Source organism: Geospiza fortis, unplaced genomic scaffold (assembly GCF_000277835.1).
Source record: "Geospiza fortis unplaced genomic scaffold, GeoFor_1.0 scaffold147, whole genome shotgun sequence".
NCBI lineage: Eukaryota > Metazoa > Chordata > Aves > Passeriformes > Thraupidae > Geospiza > Geospiza fortis.
The window spans coordinates 564,275-581,137 of NW_005054372.1; the positions used below are offsets into that span (position 1 = coordinate 564,275).

A 16,863-nucleotide genomic window follows, 5' to 3' on the forward strand; every position below is an offset into this window, starting at 1 on the left:
GAGCACCTCTCCTATGAGGAAAGGCTGAGAGAATTGGGATTCTTCAGCCTGGACAAGAGAAGACTTCAGGGTGACCTAACTGGGGTCTTCCAGTACCAGAAGAGAGCCCACAGGAAGGATGGAGAGAGACTTTTTACAAGGGAGTGACAGGATGAGGAGGGGTGGCTTCAAACTGCAGGAGGGAAGGTTTGTATTAGATAGAAAGAAATTATTAACTGTGAGAGTGGTGAGCCCCTGGCACAGGTTGCCCAGAGAATCTGCAAAGGTCTCATTCCTGGAAGTGTTCAAGGACAGTTTGGACAGGGTTTTGAGCAATCTGGTCCAGTGGGAGGTGTCTCTGCCCATGGTAGTGGTTTGGAACAAGATCTTTAAAGTTCCTTCCAACCCAAACTATTCCATGACTCTATGAAATCTTTAGTAGAAGAGTGTTTGATCTTTACTTTAAACTCCACTGAATTTTGAGGCTAGACAGAGAAGCCTGAAATACCAGCTATTTCAGATACAAGGATTATTATGGTAAACCCATCTGGATCACAGAGATTATACCTATCATGTCATATTGTATAGTAAAATAGTTTAGACTTACTAAAACAAATGATTTGTATCACAACAGTCACATTTGAGAGCTGCTTTATTCAGAAAAGGGAAAAAAAATTTTCTTCTACCTGGTGACTTACAGTAACTAGAAAGTAAATACATTTATCAACTTGATAAATGAGCCTATCCTGCAGCTATTCCATGTGTATGAGATTGCTTATTGTTCTAGCTAATGGGTCCATCATTCTGAAAATAATCTACTGTCTCCAACATTTCCCCTATGGTTAAGCTGGCATTCACAAGCATGTAATAGGGAGCAGTCACAGAAGCCTCATGTGATCTGCCAATTTAAAAATCAAAAAGCAGTGATTAGTCATTGCCCAGGCAGCATGAGTGAGGAAAGGTCCACAAGTTTTGTAACTGAATTATCTCTTTTCCTGATAACATGACTAGTGATTCACAGGCAAGACCCCAATCTTGTATATATACATTTAAGGCAAAAATAGGATCTATCCATAGGTAACTTTTTAATCTAGCTCTCAGTAGAACCCCAGCATCTACATCTTTCACAGAATATACTAAGGAGTTAGTATCAGAATGCTTCCAAATAAAGTAGCAACAATCTAGTAACAAAACACCTCCATCCCTACTGCTCTACTCCTGCAAGGGTGGAATACTTGACAACTAATAACAGATGTACTGTAGTCTCAAAAATGAATATACCTCATTAGAAGTAACCAACAAAGTATCTGTGTAAAAGGCTATGGTGAAAACAGAAGATCCAACTAACCTGTTAACAAAATACTCAAAAACATTCACCCAAGAGTTTTAGAACTCAAGAATGAATAAGATGAATTATTAAGCTCTCTTTTAAAACTTCCTTGATGCCTGGAGTCTTAAGCTGGCCATTCCTAAAAAAAAAGGACTCCATAGGGATTCAAAACAACTCAAGCTCTGCGAGCCTGATGATCACACCAAGCAACTTAATATGTATCTAAAGCTAAAATAAGTAGACAGCAATATGAAGGTCTGTCTGGGAAGATATAAGGTGACTTCTGCAGAAGGAACCTCTTGGGAGCTCTGTGAAGGGGTCAAGAAGCTTGTGAAAAATGGTGATTCATCTGTCAAGCCTCTGGATTTCTGAAAAGGTTCTGTCAAAATGCTTCCCTAGAGGCTTGTAAGAAAACTAAGGAGCTACAGCGTAAGAGGGAGGGGCCCAAAAGGACAGATAATTCTTAATCACAAATTGGGAGAAGCTGTTAAACAATCACTTCTCAGAAAGGTGGGATTTCAGGGTTGAGGTTCTTCAGCACCCTGGAAGCTTTGTTTTTGCCTATGATCTGCAAAAACAGGGAAAGCAATGAGCTCTGACAGGTTACCACCAATGCAAAATTATTCAGGGTAACAACCAGAATAGACTGCACAACTGCCCAAGATCCTAAAGTCTGAGTAACAAGTAAAAAAATGGCAAGACTTAAACACATGGAGAACAATTTCAGCATCAGATACAGAATGACAGCCTCTGAGACCACAAGCAAAATCCTGGGGCTTTAGCAGACAACTTCAAAAAGAATCTCAGCACACCACTTAGTAAGAATTCCAAGTCAAATACTGAAAACCATTGAAAACAACTGAAAACAATTATGCCACTGTGCACATCCACAGTTTGCTCATATCTTGAGTAAGTGCAGCTCTGATTCACTTATTGCTAAGAGGAAATTGCATAATTGAAAATTGTTTAGGGCAAGAGATAAGGCATGATCAAAGGTACAGACAATTTGTGGACAACTTCTGAACAAGCAGGCTCTGACTTTTCCAATCTGCAAAAGTAACCACACTGACAAAATGTGACTTAGGTCTACAAAATCACAACAGGCAGGAGAGGCCAGACAGGAATCAGGAGCAAACAAATGCAAACAGGAAGACAGACTTACAGAACTCTCCGTAAAAGGACAATTCTCAGATAAAGTTTTAAAGAATATTAGCAGAGGTTGGATAAGACAGTGGAGAAATTACTACATTCATAAAACATGGGAAGCTGAAATGGCAGCTTACAGATATATATAATTTTATTCTATTTTTCAGACCTGTTCTCAAAAATTCATTTAATATCTATCCTACTCAAGGCAAAAACTGGTAGACAAAGAGTCTGAATTTTGTATTATTTATGAGGAAACTGATTAAACACAGCAATTACTTTTACACAGTCTTCCATCTGAAGTGCTGTAAAATCATGGAATGTCAAAGGGATTTGTGAATTACATATTAAAATGAAGTCCACTTAGAAACCCTTTTGTAAGGCCTTGAATATGATCATACTTGCAAGCCTAAAATAGCAAATAGTCAGAATAATGAAATAGGTAAGTAGAGTTTTGGGCATGTTAAGTCATATTTAACCTGTAAAAGCAATTAGGTCTAGGCCAAAGAACTCATGATTCTATTTCCACTACCATAATTCAATTGGTATACTTATTTCTGTAGCTTTTATATTGTGGTTATGCTTTGTGGTTCAAGCTACCTCCACTGTGTTATCCTGAACTCTGTGAACATAACAAAATGAGAGAGCCTGCATCACACGCACACAGAAAGCCAGCTGTCACAGAAATACAGAAAACAAAGGTAACTTATCTCTAATGTCTTCCCTCTGCTTCATGACATTAATACTTCAGGGAAACTGAGGACTCACTACAAAACAGGTTATCCTCTAAACAGTAAACCAAAACCAAGTCAGGTTTTCTACTGATCTGTGTAAGATCTCTTGTGTCTAATCAAAGTTGAGCTGAAGTGTGGCATTTTCTTTATTACAGGTATTATGATGTTATCTCCCTGGTATCAAGTAAGTTCCTTACTGTCATTAAATATACAGAACCTTAATCCATGACCTCCACTCTTCTATCAACTTTGGCTGAGATGGTCCAACAGGTTTAAGAGCCACTTTGCTCTTTGTTAGGCTCCTTCAGCACACACACATTGTGTGTGCCCACAGGCAACATGGTCACATCAACCCCTTTCTCTCCAAGGAAGCCAAGGTAAAATGTGTTTAGATAACAACTTAATCCCATGCACTGATGCAAAAGTTAACTTTTTAGTATTTGCCAGACACACTTCTCCAATAAAACAGCAGAGGACAAGGGAAGTAATGACCCAGGTACTGTTTAGCAGCAGTGCCCTCTTGGATACATTAAGCAGGTAATGTAACATTGATTTCAATGATACAGAGACACTGGATGATTAAAATTCAGATTTCCAAATCTTCTGTAGAAAAGCTGATGTCCAATAAAAAGCTATCTGCATTAAAAAATATAGATGGATAAATTCCTTAATCCTGCAACACTCTATTGTCCTTAAAATCAACACTAAGGATACACCAGTCACTGCAGTACAAGGATACAGGAATTTATGCACATGCAAATTACTACCAAGACATCAATCAAGTTGCTCTTACCTTGAACTAGATCTTGACTTTACATCTTCCTTTGCTGTCCTTTCACTACTAGCATCTTCATTGTAGTCCATTTTTTTATCACACAGTTCTTTCCTCTTCTCCCACTTCTTCTGCTGATTTGAGATGCTTTCTGCTTCTCCTTGGGAGTCACTTTCTACTTCTACCTGTGAACCTGAGGAATGTGCCAGGCACTTAGAGGAGGTTGGCAGTTTTTGCTCTTCACTGCCAAAGTCTCTTTCTGCTAACAAAGCAGAAGTTTCAGGTTTTAATGTCTCCTGCTCAGGGACTGAATTGTCCAAGTTATCTACATGGTCCATTTCCTTAGACTTTACTAATGTGTATGAAGCATTTACAACACCTCCTGCAGAATGTTTAGTCTTTAAACCTTCAACACCGTCCTCCCTGCTGTCTTCACAGCTGCCACAACACACACAGGAATTAATCAGGCAGTTTGTGGCAGCTATACTGAGTTTATGGGACTCATCCTCCTCCTCATTTGCTAATGGATTAGCAGATCCAGGAATACAACTAATAGCTGCTTCTGGGGTTGTTACTGGGGATTCTGAGCTAGAGGGAGATTTAGGATTGAATATTACAGTAGCAGATATTTTCATTCCCCCTGTCCTGTGCGCGATCACTTCCGCCGTTTCCGCGTCATCGGCGTACGCATCCCAGCCATTGAGGTATAACTGTGAGTCTGCCCCTTCCAGACAGCTGCATGAATTTGGAACTGAAATGCCAGGCATGTGCTTGCCATCTTCAACATTGTTATTATTGCTTAAGTCACTTTCAGCATCTTTTAAAAGCAAAGTTTCCTCAGTCTGATGGCCATTCTCATAAAGCAAAGCATCTCTATATTGCAGGTTCTGTTTTGAATCGTGGCAAGGGTTATTCACCCAAGCAAAAGTATCACTTACTGAATCCAACCCTGCCAGAGCTTCTCCTGCTCCATCTAGGTCATCCATAAAAAACACTCTGTCCTCTTCATCAGTTAAGTTGTCAAGATGGTGTCTTGTTGGTGAAGCTTCTGTGCTAGAACTGTTTCTTAGGCTAGCTCTGTGAGCTGGAGACTGACAGATGCTCGGAGGGGAAAGCAGAGAAGACATTTCATCGCCGACTCTGTGCACCATCCTGTTCAGCTGCTCCAGCTCCTGCTCATCATACTGCATGGAACAAGCCAGCTCAGCCTCTGTGTTCTCAGCTTTTGCTGAAAGTTCCTTAGGAGGCAAAGCTGCAGTTATTCCTGGTGCAATGACAGAGGGTACTTCAGGATCTGCTCTGACAGGAAAATCCACATCTTGGGAGATGCACAGGTTACGTTCCAGTGTGTGCAGTTCATCCTCGGTCAGCGTCTGAAGGAGATCCCTGAAAATGGAGAAATACACACATCACTTGTCATTTACAATCATGAGGCATTGATGTCACAGATTTCAAAAAAGCTTTTACTGTTAATGCAGAAATCTAGAACTTGAGGGCACAGAATACTTTTGACTGTGTAATTCAGTGCATTTGGCATTCATATCCAGAGCATGTGACTACTGATGCCTGAATTTGAGATTACTCATGCAAATAGAGGGCATAAAATTATATACATGCTTGCAGTGAAGCCTCAAAATAAACCAAAACACACACAAAAATGGAACTTGTCCCCTCCCCATCATTTGTAGTGAAAATGTCACCCACAATTAGATTTATTTCATCATTTTACTTTTTTAATTCACAAATTTGACTTTGATTAGCAAACCAATTTTCCATCCTTCAAGTTGATTCAGAAAATTATTCTGCAAAACAGTACTGCAGAAGTTTCACAGCATTACACTGTCAGATAAAAGAATTCAATAAAACAGTAATATTGCTTATGCAACACTGGTACCTGGAAGCCAAATCACTGAAACTGGGATTGGAAGTTGGTTCTCTCCTGCCTCAAACACTGAACTCAATCTCCTGGCTCTGTCTGGCATAAACTTCATTTTCTTCACAGTGGCTACTATGGGGCTGTGTTTTGGATTTGTGCTGGAAGCAGTGCTGATAACCCAGGGGTGTTTTGTTGTTGCTGCCCAGGACTCACACACAGCCAAGGCCTTTCCTGCTCCTCACCCCACCCCAGCAGCGAGGGGGCCGGGGGTGCACGAGGAGCTGGGAGGGGACACAGCTGGGGCAGCTGACCCCAAATGACCCAAGGATATTCCACACTATATAGATGGCATCAGGCTCAGGATATAAAGCTGGGGAAGGAGAAGGAAAGGGGTTGTTTGGAGTGGTGGCATTTGTCATCCCGAGTCACCGTTACGTGTGATGGAGCCCGGCTGCCCTGTGCATGGCTGAACACCTGCCAGGGGAAGTGGTGAATTTATTCTTGGCTTTGCTTTGCTTGTTTGGGGCTTTTGCTTTATCCATTAAACTGTCTATATCTCATCCCATGACTTTTCTTCCTTCTACTCTTCTGCTTTTCCCCCCAGACCCACTGGAGGGTGAGCAAGTTGGCTGTGCAGGGCTGAGCTGTCAGCTGGGGTGAAGCCACAACACCAGGTCATTAAGGACTAAATAAAGCTCCTGCATGATGTTAAGGACAAGGCAGGTCTGGAAGCAAACACTGAGCAATTTAGCAAACTGTGTTTTCTATAGACATGCAGCATCTCCAGTGTTACCAAGTGTCCTCAGTACTGCAGTTTAGGACTATGGGCACCTGAAAACAAAGTGTTATTAAGTGCTTGGTAACTTAAAAACAAATCTGCAGACACAGCAGCATGTAATTTTAGGCCTGAATTTGATTTACATTATCCTTCTCAATTAGAAGTCACATATGCAAATATCCTCTGTCAAGAACTGCTGCCACCATTTCCAAAGATCAGTAAGTGTATTTTAGCATAAAAAAATGCAAAACCTGTTCAACAGAGGTTAGGAGTCCATTATTCCTCATGTGTTTAGGAATAACTTGTAAGCAGGTGACATACAGTTGGCATAATAACAATAATATGCACATATTAAAAGAATTCCCTTAAAGGAGTAACTTTGGTATAAAGAAGAGGCCAAAAACCACCAAAGAAACATTCAATACATGTCACACCTTGATTTCCAGTAAATGGTTTACATTCTTAACTTTCTAACTCAAAGATCAAATATTTTTGCAAGTACTACCAATTTTTCAAATAGGTCAAAATATACATCACTAGTATCTGACCTGTATATCAGCTACCTTCAGTTTGAAAAAGCTAACAGTTTAGACAAACATTCTTAAGTCAGAAAAAAATTATGGCTATTCCACACCATTAACATTTTATTTCTTTTAAAAAATCTTGCTTTATATGAGTAATATGACCCTGAAAAAAGTTCTAAGCTTCCAGAAGTACCACTTATAAGAACAATTGCACTATTGTATCCTCCCTTTTCACACTCTGTAACAGAGAAGTCAGAATTTCCTAGAATCGTTCTACCTGCATCTTCAAATCTAAGGTTTGACAATTTTTTTTTGTCATAAAAAAGTAAGAAAGGAAAATGGGCAATCTTTGTTAGACCCACCTGCCTAATAAGCTATAAACCAGTACTGCTATTTAGCATACTAGAACATTTTAAATACCTATATATTCCTTTTGTCTACACAGTATGCAGTGATACCACCTTATTATTACTCAGATCTTGTATTTAACCAGTGGCTGTAAGAGATTAGGCACTTGAACATCACCTTAAAAACAGAGAATGGCTTAAGTTTTAGGGCCAACATAAAAACAGTAGTATTCTCATCAGTTATTTTGGAAAAAATTATACCAATAGGACGGAAAAAAACATAGAATAACATGATTTCTGCCATGAAGCTTTGCATTATGAATTTCCATTGTGTTAGTGAAGAAACACTAACGTAGAATTTTATAAACAAAGTAATGTGAGATTTTAAAAACAGTTGGGGTTTTAATTTTTAAAAACCACAACAAACAAGAGTAAGCACAGAGATGTAACAGTGAAGGGTTTAAGCTTGTCCCTCACATATTCAAAAGTGTAAAGACATAGGAAATTTCTGGGTTGGGCCAGGGTCCATCAAGTAGAGAATCCTGGCTCCTCATGGGTCCTAAGAAGAGCAAAAGCACAGGACAGACCCACAGGGATCCCTGTGAGTGCATCCTCATGGCTGCCAGCAGCCAGGAATCCCTGAACCAAGGCAGCATCCCTGTGCTCCACAATCCACAGGGAGCTTTTCTTGCACAAACTAAAAACTGTGTGTCAGCAACTGAGCAACAGAAAACTCCTTAAACATCAGCTACACTTCTCCATACACCACAGTCACATACACTTCTCAAAACAAGAAAAGAATGAGCAACTTCTACAAACAGAGACTGTACCAGCAACATTCAAAGGAATTTGCTTTCCATCCAAGCCCATCAGTATAATTGAGAATGATCCACTGGGCCCAGGGAAAATCTAAGATTGAACCTTTGGACTTGCAACATCTATTCTGGGGTCTTATTCAGTACAGAACACCCATGGCAGCACCCAGGATTAGTGAATGTCTGCGTGTCCAGAGCTACTCTGCTTCCCTTCCAAAGGCTCAGAGAGCCTGGCTGCTCAGACCTATCCAACACAGGTTTCACACATTCACTGTAAATTCAGGGCTGGAAACACATATTTACTTTATACTGGCTAGCTCCATGGACTTGAGTAATAAATTCTAATTCTGCCAATAACAACACCTCAAAATTTAAGAGCAACTGTATGCAGTTGTGAGGATAGTAAATAAAGCCTGGTTTAAAAAAATAATAACAAGAACAACAACAACCACCAGTGGAATCAGCTGACAATCCTCATGTCTTTTTAGGTGAGTCAGATCCATGTAGCCTTGGAAGAACAACATAACCAGCTGAATTACACATGGTAGTCTATCAGCCCTGTAATTTCAGTAGAGAAATAATCCTGCTTTAAATTCAAAGGGAATATGCTCATTTTCCTAATCCAAACACTGGAAATTTTGCTATTAACAAATACAGCTTATTCTAAAAGAGGTTCAAGTAATTATCTTCACTTCTCTGGTTAAAAATTCCCTAGATTCATCAGTCATTTTTAAGGATGACAAATGTTTGAACAACAGGTACCTTTTAGATACACTGTACACTAGATTATACAGGACTCACTGCCAATCTGTCATGTTGTAAAATGACTATGAAGATACTGAAAATGAATGTTAACCAATATATGGAAAGAAATGTGACATTTTACCACTAAAAACTGAACATCAAGCATCATCAGTAAACTTTAAGCTTTAATTAAACTGTAGCTACTTCAGTGGTTCATTTCCTTTTTGCCGAAGAAACTTTAACTCATTGTGCTTATATGGACAAAAAGGATTTCTCTCTCTGCTTACATTATTCAGAAGCCACAGGTGAAGTCAGCTTCTGCAATCCACCCTCAGGGGCTGCAGTGTGCTTTCTTCTCACAGGGGCTTCAGAAAATACTGAATTTTAAAAAGTGCATGTTGAGGTTTAACCTGCTTTTTACTCTTTTGGCATTTTATCACAGAAAGGCAATCTAGCCTTCAAACTACAAGGAACATTCTTCTTTCAGGGGTCACAGCCACTCTCAGAAAAACAAAGCAAGTTCTTCAGATGTGCTCTGCCTGTTACAAGCAGCAGTAGAGACTTGCTCTGCCTACTGCAAAACCAATGAACATATTTTACTCTACTGCCAATATCCAGGGTACAGAAATGACAAAAAAGCTTCAAAGACATGAGGCCATATGTCCTTAAAGACAAGTTCAGCTTAACAGAGGTCAGGGCCACAAACCTGCACATTTCTCAAGCCTCCTCCATTAACTTTGCTCCTATTCTGACTAGAATTTTAAACTGCCTTGTTGTCAGAGAACAGCTTCATTGCTCTTGCCAGCCTGTGCTTCAGTTCATGCTCCAAAGGGAGCACAACCAGCTGCCCCAATGGAGTTGCCACTGTAGGAGCCTGCTGCAGGTACAGGGATGCCAGACACATCCCCCCACTCCTGCCGCGCCCTGCTCTGCTCACCAAAGTCCACAGATGTGTCTGACACCCCCACACTGAGAAACCAACACTGAGATATGTGACAAATTGCACTGGCACTCCTTTACTGCCACAGTTTTGAATCAACTCCAAGTTTTGAACACAGCCACCTCAGAAAAACTAATCCAGTTTCCCCCCAACCACTGTGCACACCTAATTTAAGGAAAACAAATTTACACTGCCCCCACCCAATTCTTTAAAACACAGAGTGTGTATACTGCATTTAATTTCTAGTCAATGATACAGAAAGGTTTCAGTGTATTTAAAGTGGTATGATCCTCTGATTCTGCACCACTTGATGTGCACCTCCCTTGATTCTGCACCACCAAAATCCACGGGGACCCTGCCATCACTTGGAATGGTCTAGAAACAAGCACCAGGAAAGCAAAGAGCTCTGAAACAGGGCAGGATAAAGGAGTGCTGCAAAATCCCAAGTTTGCTGACTTTTGAAAATCCCTGTACAGCAGCCTCAAAGGAACATATAGTATAGGTAGTGTTTTATCACAAGAATGTTCAGTGTGACAGGCCCTCAGTGACATATCTGTGCACAGAGCAGGTGATGTGATCTGGGTATTTCCTAAGCAGAGTGCAGCAGTTTGGCAGAAATGGTTCAAACACCTTTGTTTCAAAGAGACAGGGATAGCACTACTACATAATTATGCTTTGGTAGATGTAATGCTAATGTTTTACACACAAAATAAAAGTCAACACAAGCACCTGGCTTAGATATTAATTAAAACATTCAAAGCCATAATTTGCTGCTCAACCTTTCCAAAAACTCAGCAAGAACCTTTACTGCTTTTTCTCAGGGTCTCAACAATCTCTATTGTTTTCAAAGTTGTCAGCCACCCGTAGGACACCAAAAATTTTCATACCTAATAGATATTTATCTTCTCTGCTAATTCTGATTTAATTATGTGGATAAACATAATTAAATATAGTACTTATCTTTGTCTTATGGATATTTTAGGACAATACAGTTTAAAATTAATTACCTGTAATCCTACAAAATAATCAGCTCTGTCTATGATGTTACTCCATGAGCTAAAATACTTAGTTGGCTAAAAAGTTATAGAAATTAACAGAGAAATTCACTGGGATGTGATCACATCCTGCAGTAAGAGGTTCTATATTCTTACAGCAGGCACACAACTGGAATACAAAATGCAGCTGTTTTTAACAGAAGACTTCTGAATCTATTTTCATGTCTTAACTGTTGGTGCTGGAGACTGGAGAAAGACTCCAGGGAAAAACACTCTTCCTCTGTTGGGGAGCAGAAGTATTGGTATCAAATATCATTCCAGCTTCTTCATAGGTTTCTAAGAACCTTCTCACAGAGTATGGATTGCAGCTTGATGAGTTAAAAAAAAATACTGATAAGGAAAAAAAAACCCTACACAGCTTAGGGACTTTTAAAATTAATTCAATTACTCTGTATGAACAGCACACTTATTTGCATCTCATTGTTATTTTCATTCAATGTATTTTCCATTCAAGATTATTACTAAAGGATCTTTCTGAGCTCAGTTCTTGCCACTATTTGAGTTCCTTCAATTCAGAGACTGCCAGACATGGAATTTCATATTACTTCTTGCTTGAATTTTTGCTCTGATAGATGTTATCTCAGTAAGAACACTTTGCCAACTTTGTCTCCTAGACAACTGAAGTCACATTTTTTAATGTTCCCTTTCCTTTACAGAATAAATACAAGTCTTAAAGTATATCAGAACTTAGACAAAATTGAATATGAAAGATTTCTATTTTCTAAAGTTTGCATTGAAAACTGTAGTTATTGAACAAACAAGGATTTTACACATTTGTTTTCAATCCCAGAGCTACATTCAGTAAAAAATGAAAATTAAATGAAAATTAAATGGGCTGAGCAATACACTGACTTCATTGATTTTCATTTTCCACGTTGTGGAATATGAGGAAAATAAAGCAGAAAATAAAGATTATGAGAAGAATATTAGCTTTTAAATATCTTTTTGGCTTTAGACAGCAAGTGGAATGCTGGGGAAAATATCTGCAATAGCCACATATTGGGAATAAGGCATTTTAATGTGAACTTCATGGACTTTTCAAGCTTCAGTACCAATAAAGCTTTTTCCTCCTTCTAACTTCAGTTTTGCCCCTCAGTTCATGTTGTTATTCTTAACCCAGTGTTTTAAAATACCATAATTACTCAAAAAACCCCAATAAACCAAACATGTTCATTTGTCAATTTTAATTCTCAGATTTCAATATGAATATCACTAATGTACCTAAAAATAAGACTTCTAGACAAAAATACTAGGAAGCTTTCAAGGGACACACAAGGATGTGGTCTAGGTATTTATAAAGGCTAACTTTAGAAATAGCTCCCCTCTGAACCACCCCTGACAGAGCTCACATTCTCCCTCAGGAGATGCCTCACCTCTAAGGGATGAGAGGCGATCAATCTGGATATAAACTATGTGAAAACTATTCTTGTATCAGACTGCCACCATGACATCCAGGGAAGGCAATAAACTGCTGAAAATTGGACACAGGGAAAAAACCCAAACCTTTCAAATTACCTCTAGAGATTTCTAGGAACAAAAGTTGCAGTTGGTCTATAAATCTGAATTATGAGAAAATAACAGGGGTAATGGATTATGAAATTTTTTTAACACCCAGATAGAATACCTGAAGAGTGAACATAAAGATCCTTTAAAGATACAGCTCAATTTCTCCAAAGTAACAGATCAGTCTCCTAAAAACCTCAGCTAAGAAAACAAGATTTTAATGTTCTTTAAACTTGAGCCATAGCCCACATCTCCAATGGGTAACCCACACTGAAGCATTATGGAAAGAAATATAAAGTGATTCATCCTGTAAAAAACAAATTTACAATATGAAAAACTGATAGTCATTTCTATTAGGTTAAGAATTATCTGAGTATTGCATCATAGCATAACAAGAAAATGTAATAAGCCCAGTTAAGCAGAAACATGGATGCTAATTAGAAACAGAATCTCCCAAAAATAAACTCTAACTTTAGTACTTCAGGCATCATCTAACCAGAAGGAAAATGTGAAATGCTATAAAATGATACTCAAAAAAAAAAAAAACCAAAAAAACTATCGCAGAGATTAAAAGTTCAGAAAACTAGTATGAAATGAAAAACTACATTTAGTTATTTCATGGGTATATCAGGCTGATGAGAGGAAAATGCTGTTTATGGTTGACATAGCAAACAGAAACACTTTCTTAAGCATTTAGGAGTTTTCAGGACTCTGATTTTCACTTCAGAAGAGAAGCAATTACAACTATCATTTATTACTTGCCTTATTTTTCTTAGCAAAGTGTGAAAAGGTCTGAAGAGCTCAGACATATCTTCTGGTTTATGGTCCAAGTTTAATGGTCCCTCGGAGTAGACAACAAGGCCACTGTAATTCAAACACATGCATGAACACACACAAATGAAAATTTTATTACACAGAGCAACCACTGAATAGTCAGAAAAGCAACTGTACATAAGCATTAGAACAACATTTAACTACATCTCATTATCTTATTTTTGTCTTATTCACCCACAGCTAGAATTAGATGCTATTTAAAGTAACAGGAAAAAGATCCCTTCCACTCTGTTCCCCTTTCTTAAACATGGCAGAAAAAGCAATGGAAGCATAAAGGGAAGAACAGACATTTATTTCAATGCTGCAGCTGAATTAAAACAAAACACAAAAAAAACCCCAAACCCACAAAGAAAACCCCACAAAGGAAACCTATTATCAAGTACATTGGGGAAGGGCCACTGATTTGAGATATTGCAGATGGCATTTCCTTTCCAGTCTATAATTTCCAGGTAAGGAAGCTGACTCCTGAGCTCCTAGTTTTCTACCTCCAAGATAAATATAACATGGTATTGACATATGGTAAAAAAAGAAAACAGATTTTCTAATCACATAAAACACATTTTGAAGAAACCATGCTTTTAAATCAACTCAGCACTTGTACAAATTTCCCTGGAAAGAGGTAAATTCACAATCCTGAGAGCTTGCAGGTATTTCACTGTAGGTATCTCAACAGCCCCTCCTGACCAAATCATCACTGCCCAAACCTGTTTGTGTGCCATGGATTAAACAAAATTCACCTTCAGATCTGCTGTGCCACACCATACAGGGTCTGAGAGGATTCCCAAAGGCACCACTTTGCTTAAAACTATCTCACTTTGCCTAAAACTATTTCATCCTGTGCCCACTGCAAAAGCAATGTATGTTTCCCAAAGGCAACCCATTCTCACAGCTGAGATTTCATCAGTTTTCTTTTTCCAAGGCCATTTTCCCTTTCCTGTCCATAGTGTCAGTGCTCTGTTACCCAAGATATTTCAAAGGCATGTTCCTTTCCTTAAACTCAAATTCCATATTGCTCCAGAGAGCTATCCAGCACCCAAATCACCCACAGTAACACAAGTCAAAGTCTTTTGGTCCCCAGCCCCTCCCTAGCAAGCACCTGTGTGACCACCAAAGACTCTTGGAGACACAGCAGCAGAGCTGCTGTCAGCAGCTATATGAATTTCCCTGAAGTATAAAAAAAAAAAAGACTAGGGAATTAAGGTTTTGAGGGCAAGAGCAGGGAAGAGGAGAGGGGAGCCAGAAAAAGTTGCTTTCTTTGCAAGTCACTTTTTTTTTGTGGCTTAAGACAAATTATCTTGTTGCCAGGGTTACATAATTTTATCTTTTTCTCTATGCTTGCCAAGCTTCAACAAGCAGGCTGCCACCAAGTGAAGCAGTTATTGCTGACTCTTATGTTCTGCATAAGCAAATGTTACTACTCTGCTCAGTGAAAACTCAAGGCTACTCTACTCAAACTTCTACCTGATGCAACTCACTGCTCCTTTGGCTTTCAGGCAGTTTGCTTGCCAGAATTTAACTCTTGGAAGAAATTTAAAAAAAAAAGTGGGCTAGAAAGTGGCACTACAGAAAAAAATAAAAATATCATGAAATGGCTTCTGTACATGTGCAACATTTGAAAGAGCTCTGTGATATTTCATGACAGTCATTTAGTTTCTTATCAGTAGATAATTCTCTTCTTCTCTATCCTTCTTTGTAGTTTGGGATAGACATGATCTATTTGCCAGAGAGCCCTGGTTTTCCAGTTTGTGTTGATGTGTTCTCCTTCACTGCGTCTTCCAGCAGCTTCGAACTGAGTTCTCACATTCCTGTTGTCTTCCAATAATCAGATTATTACTGCTATTATTTTTAGAATGACAGTTAGAGACAATATACCATTTAACAGGAACAACAGGCCACAGGGATTTCCTGAGGAGAAGTGTATTACACTCAGGATCTGAGGGTTTTTATTTCCCTCAATTATCCTACTTATATTAGCTAACTGTAAAACATTCACAATGGTAAAATATTAAAAATATGCTGGCTTTACTCCAGAGAAACTGCTGCCTTAGTAAACCATGAAGACTCATTAGGAAAAATGCATCTGATTTGTTCAATATTGCAAAAACTGGATGAAGCAAAACCACTGTCAGTTTAGTTGAGTGGTCAATACAAGGCACAAATCTACACAAAAGTTACACATGTTAACACTTCCCTTCAAGAGAATTAAGCCTAACTCAACAGTTACAATGCAGTTTGCCATGATAACTCCTTCTGAACCTAGAGTCATTGAGAAAAAACACACACATTTAATTGAAAATGTGTAGTTTTCAAGACTTGTATCCTTATGTCATCCTATTTTTGAGTGTCACAAAATATGTGCTTTCAACAGATATTTCTAAGAACATGATATTACAAAGACTGATGTTCCCAATTTTTAAATTTTGCTGGAGGATGCTTGGTCAATTGTTCCTGCCTGCTCTATTTCGAGATCTACCATCTTTCTTTTTTTTGTCTTGCTATTCTACATTAAACTGGTAATGATTTAGAACAAAACAATCCTCCCCTTTAATTTTTTTTAAAGTTAAAGCAAAATCAGGTGAAAGACAGACCATCAAAATTCTAAACACAGCTTTTCTAATCTTCAATAAACCTTTCAATGAGGCAGAGCAGAGAGCAGTTAAAAATTACTTACCATACAATGGCTAATCTTGGAATTGTAAACATTAAAGCTGGTTCATAGTCATCTATCATATCTTGAGTGAGGTATCCAAGCCTTAAGGCTCTAAGCAGAAGAATAATATTACTTAGTAAGACATCAAAGTCTTGAAGAACACATTTCACTAAGGAAAAATCTGAAAAAATTGTTATAAGCCAAACCAAACTAACAGTATTTAACAGTATTATGCACTGGGTTTGTACTATCTAAACCACTATGTATATAACTGATTGCTTAAGTCTCTGCTTTAAAGAAAAAAATAGTACAATAAAAACATAAATGCAAGAAAAAAACCCTTTAAGCATTTAAAGCTTTTATAGTCATTCAAAACACAATTCACTTTTATGAAATTTGCTCTATTTACTATTTCATGTCAAGCTTCAGCTTGACACTGAAAACCACTGGTGCTGGCAATTTTTCAAATAAAAGAAACATTTTTAAAGTAATAGCAGAAAGTACTTGGTTTCATTTTCAAATACAAATTGCTCTAATTATCAAGGTCAATCTCCCCCTTGACTAATAAAAAACCTAAAACACCACCCACGAACAGCCCAGTTCTACACAATAACTTACTGAAGTCTAGGGATTTAATATTTCGGGGAGACTTCACTGTCCTCAAATAACTTCTCAAATGTCTTAAGCCCCTTTTAAGCTAAATCTCATTTTGCTTGGATTTTTTATTTTGCTATATTTTCCAGGCTGCTTCACAATTTCCAGATTTCACCATATGTTTCATAACACCCTCAAATTTCTTCTCTGACTTGTTCACATCAGTGTGTAAGATTGTAGTG

General features: G+C 38.3%; 1 protein-coding gene across 1 annotated transcript in view; it reads right to left on the reverse strand.

The window, feature by feature from the left end:
- ZFYVE28 (zinc finger FYVE-type containing 28) overlaps positions 1-16,863 on the reverse strand; it is a 79,455-nt gene that overhangs the window by 38,533 nt on the left and 24,059 nt on the right. The window contains exons 5-7 of the mRNA XM_014308530.2: positions 16,049-16,138; positions 13,306-13,407; positions 3,983-5,347 (exon numbers count right to left, since the gene is read on the reverse strand). Of these exons, the coding sequence (XP_014164005.1) occupies positions 3,983-5,347; positions 13,306-13,407; positions 16,049-16,138 (1,557 nt within the window). The remainder of the gene's footprint in view (positions 1-3,982; positions 5,348-13,305; positions 13,408-16,048; positions 16,139-16,863) is intronic.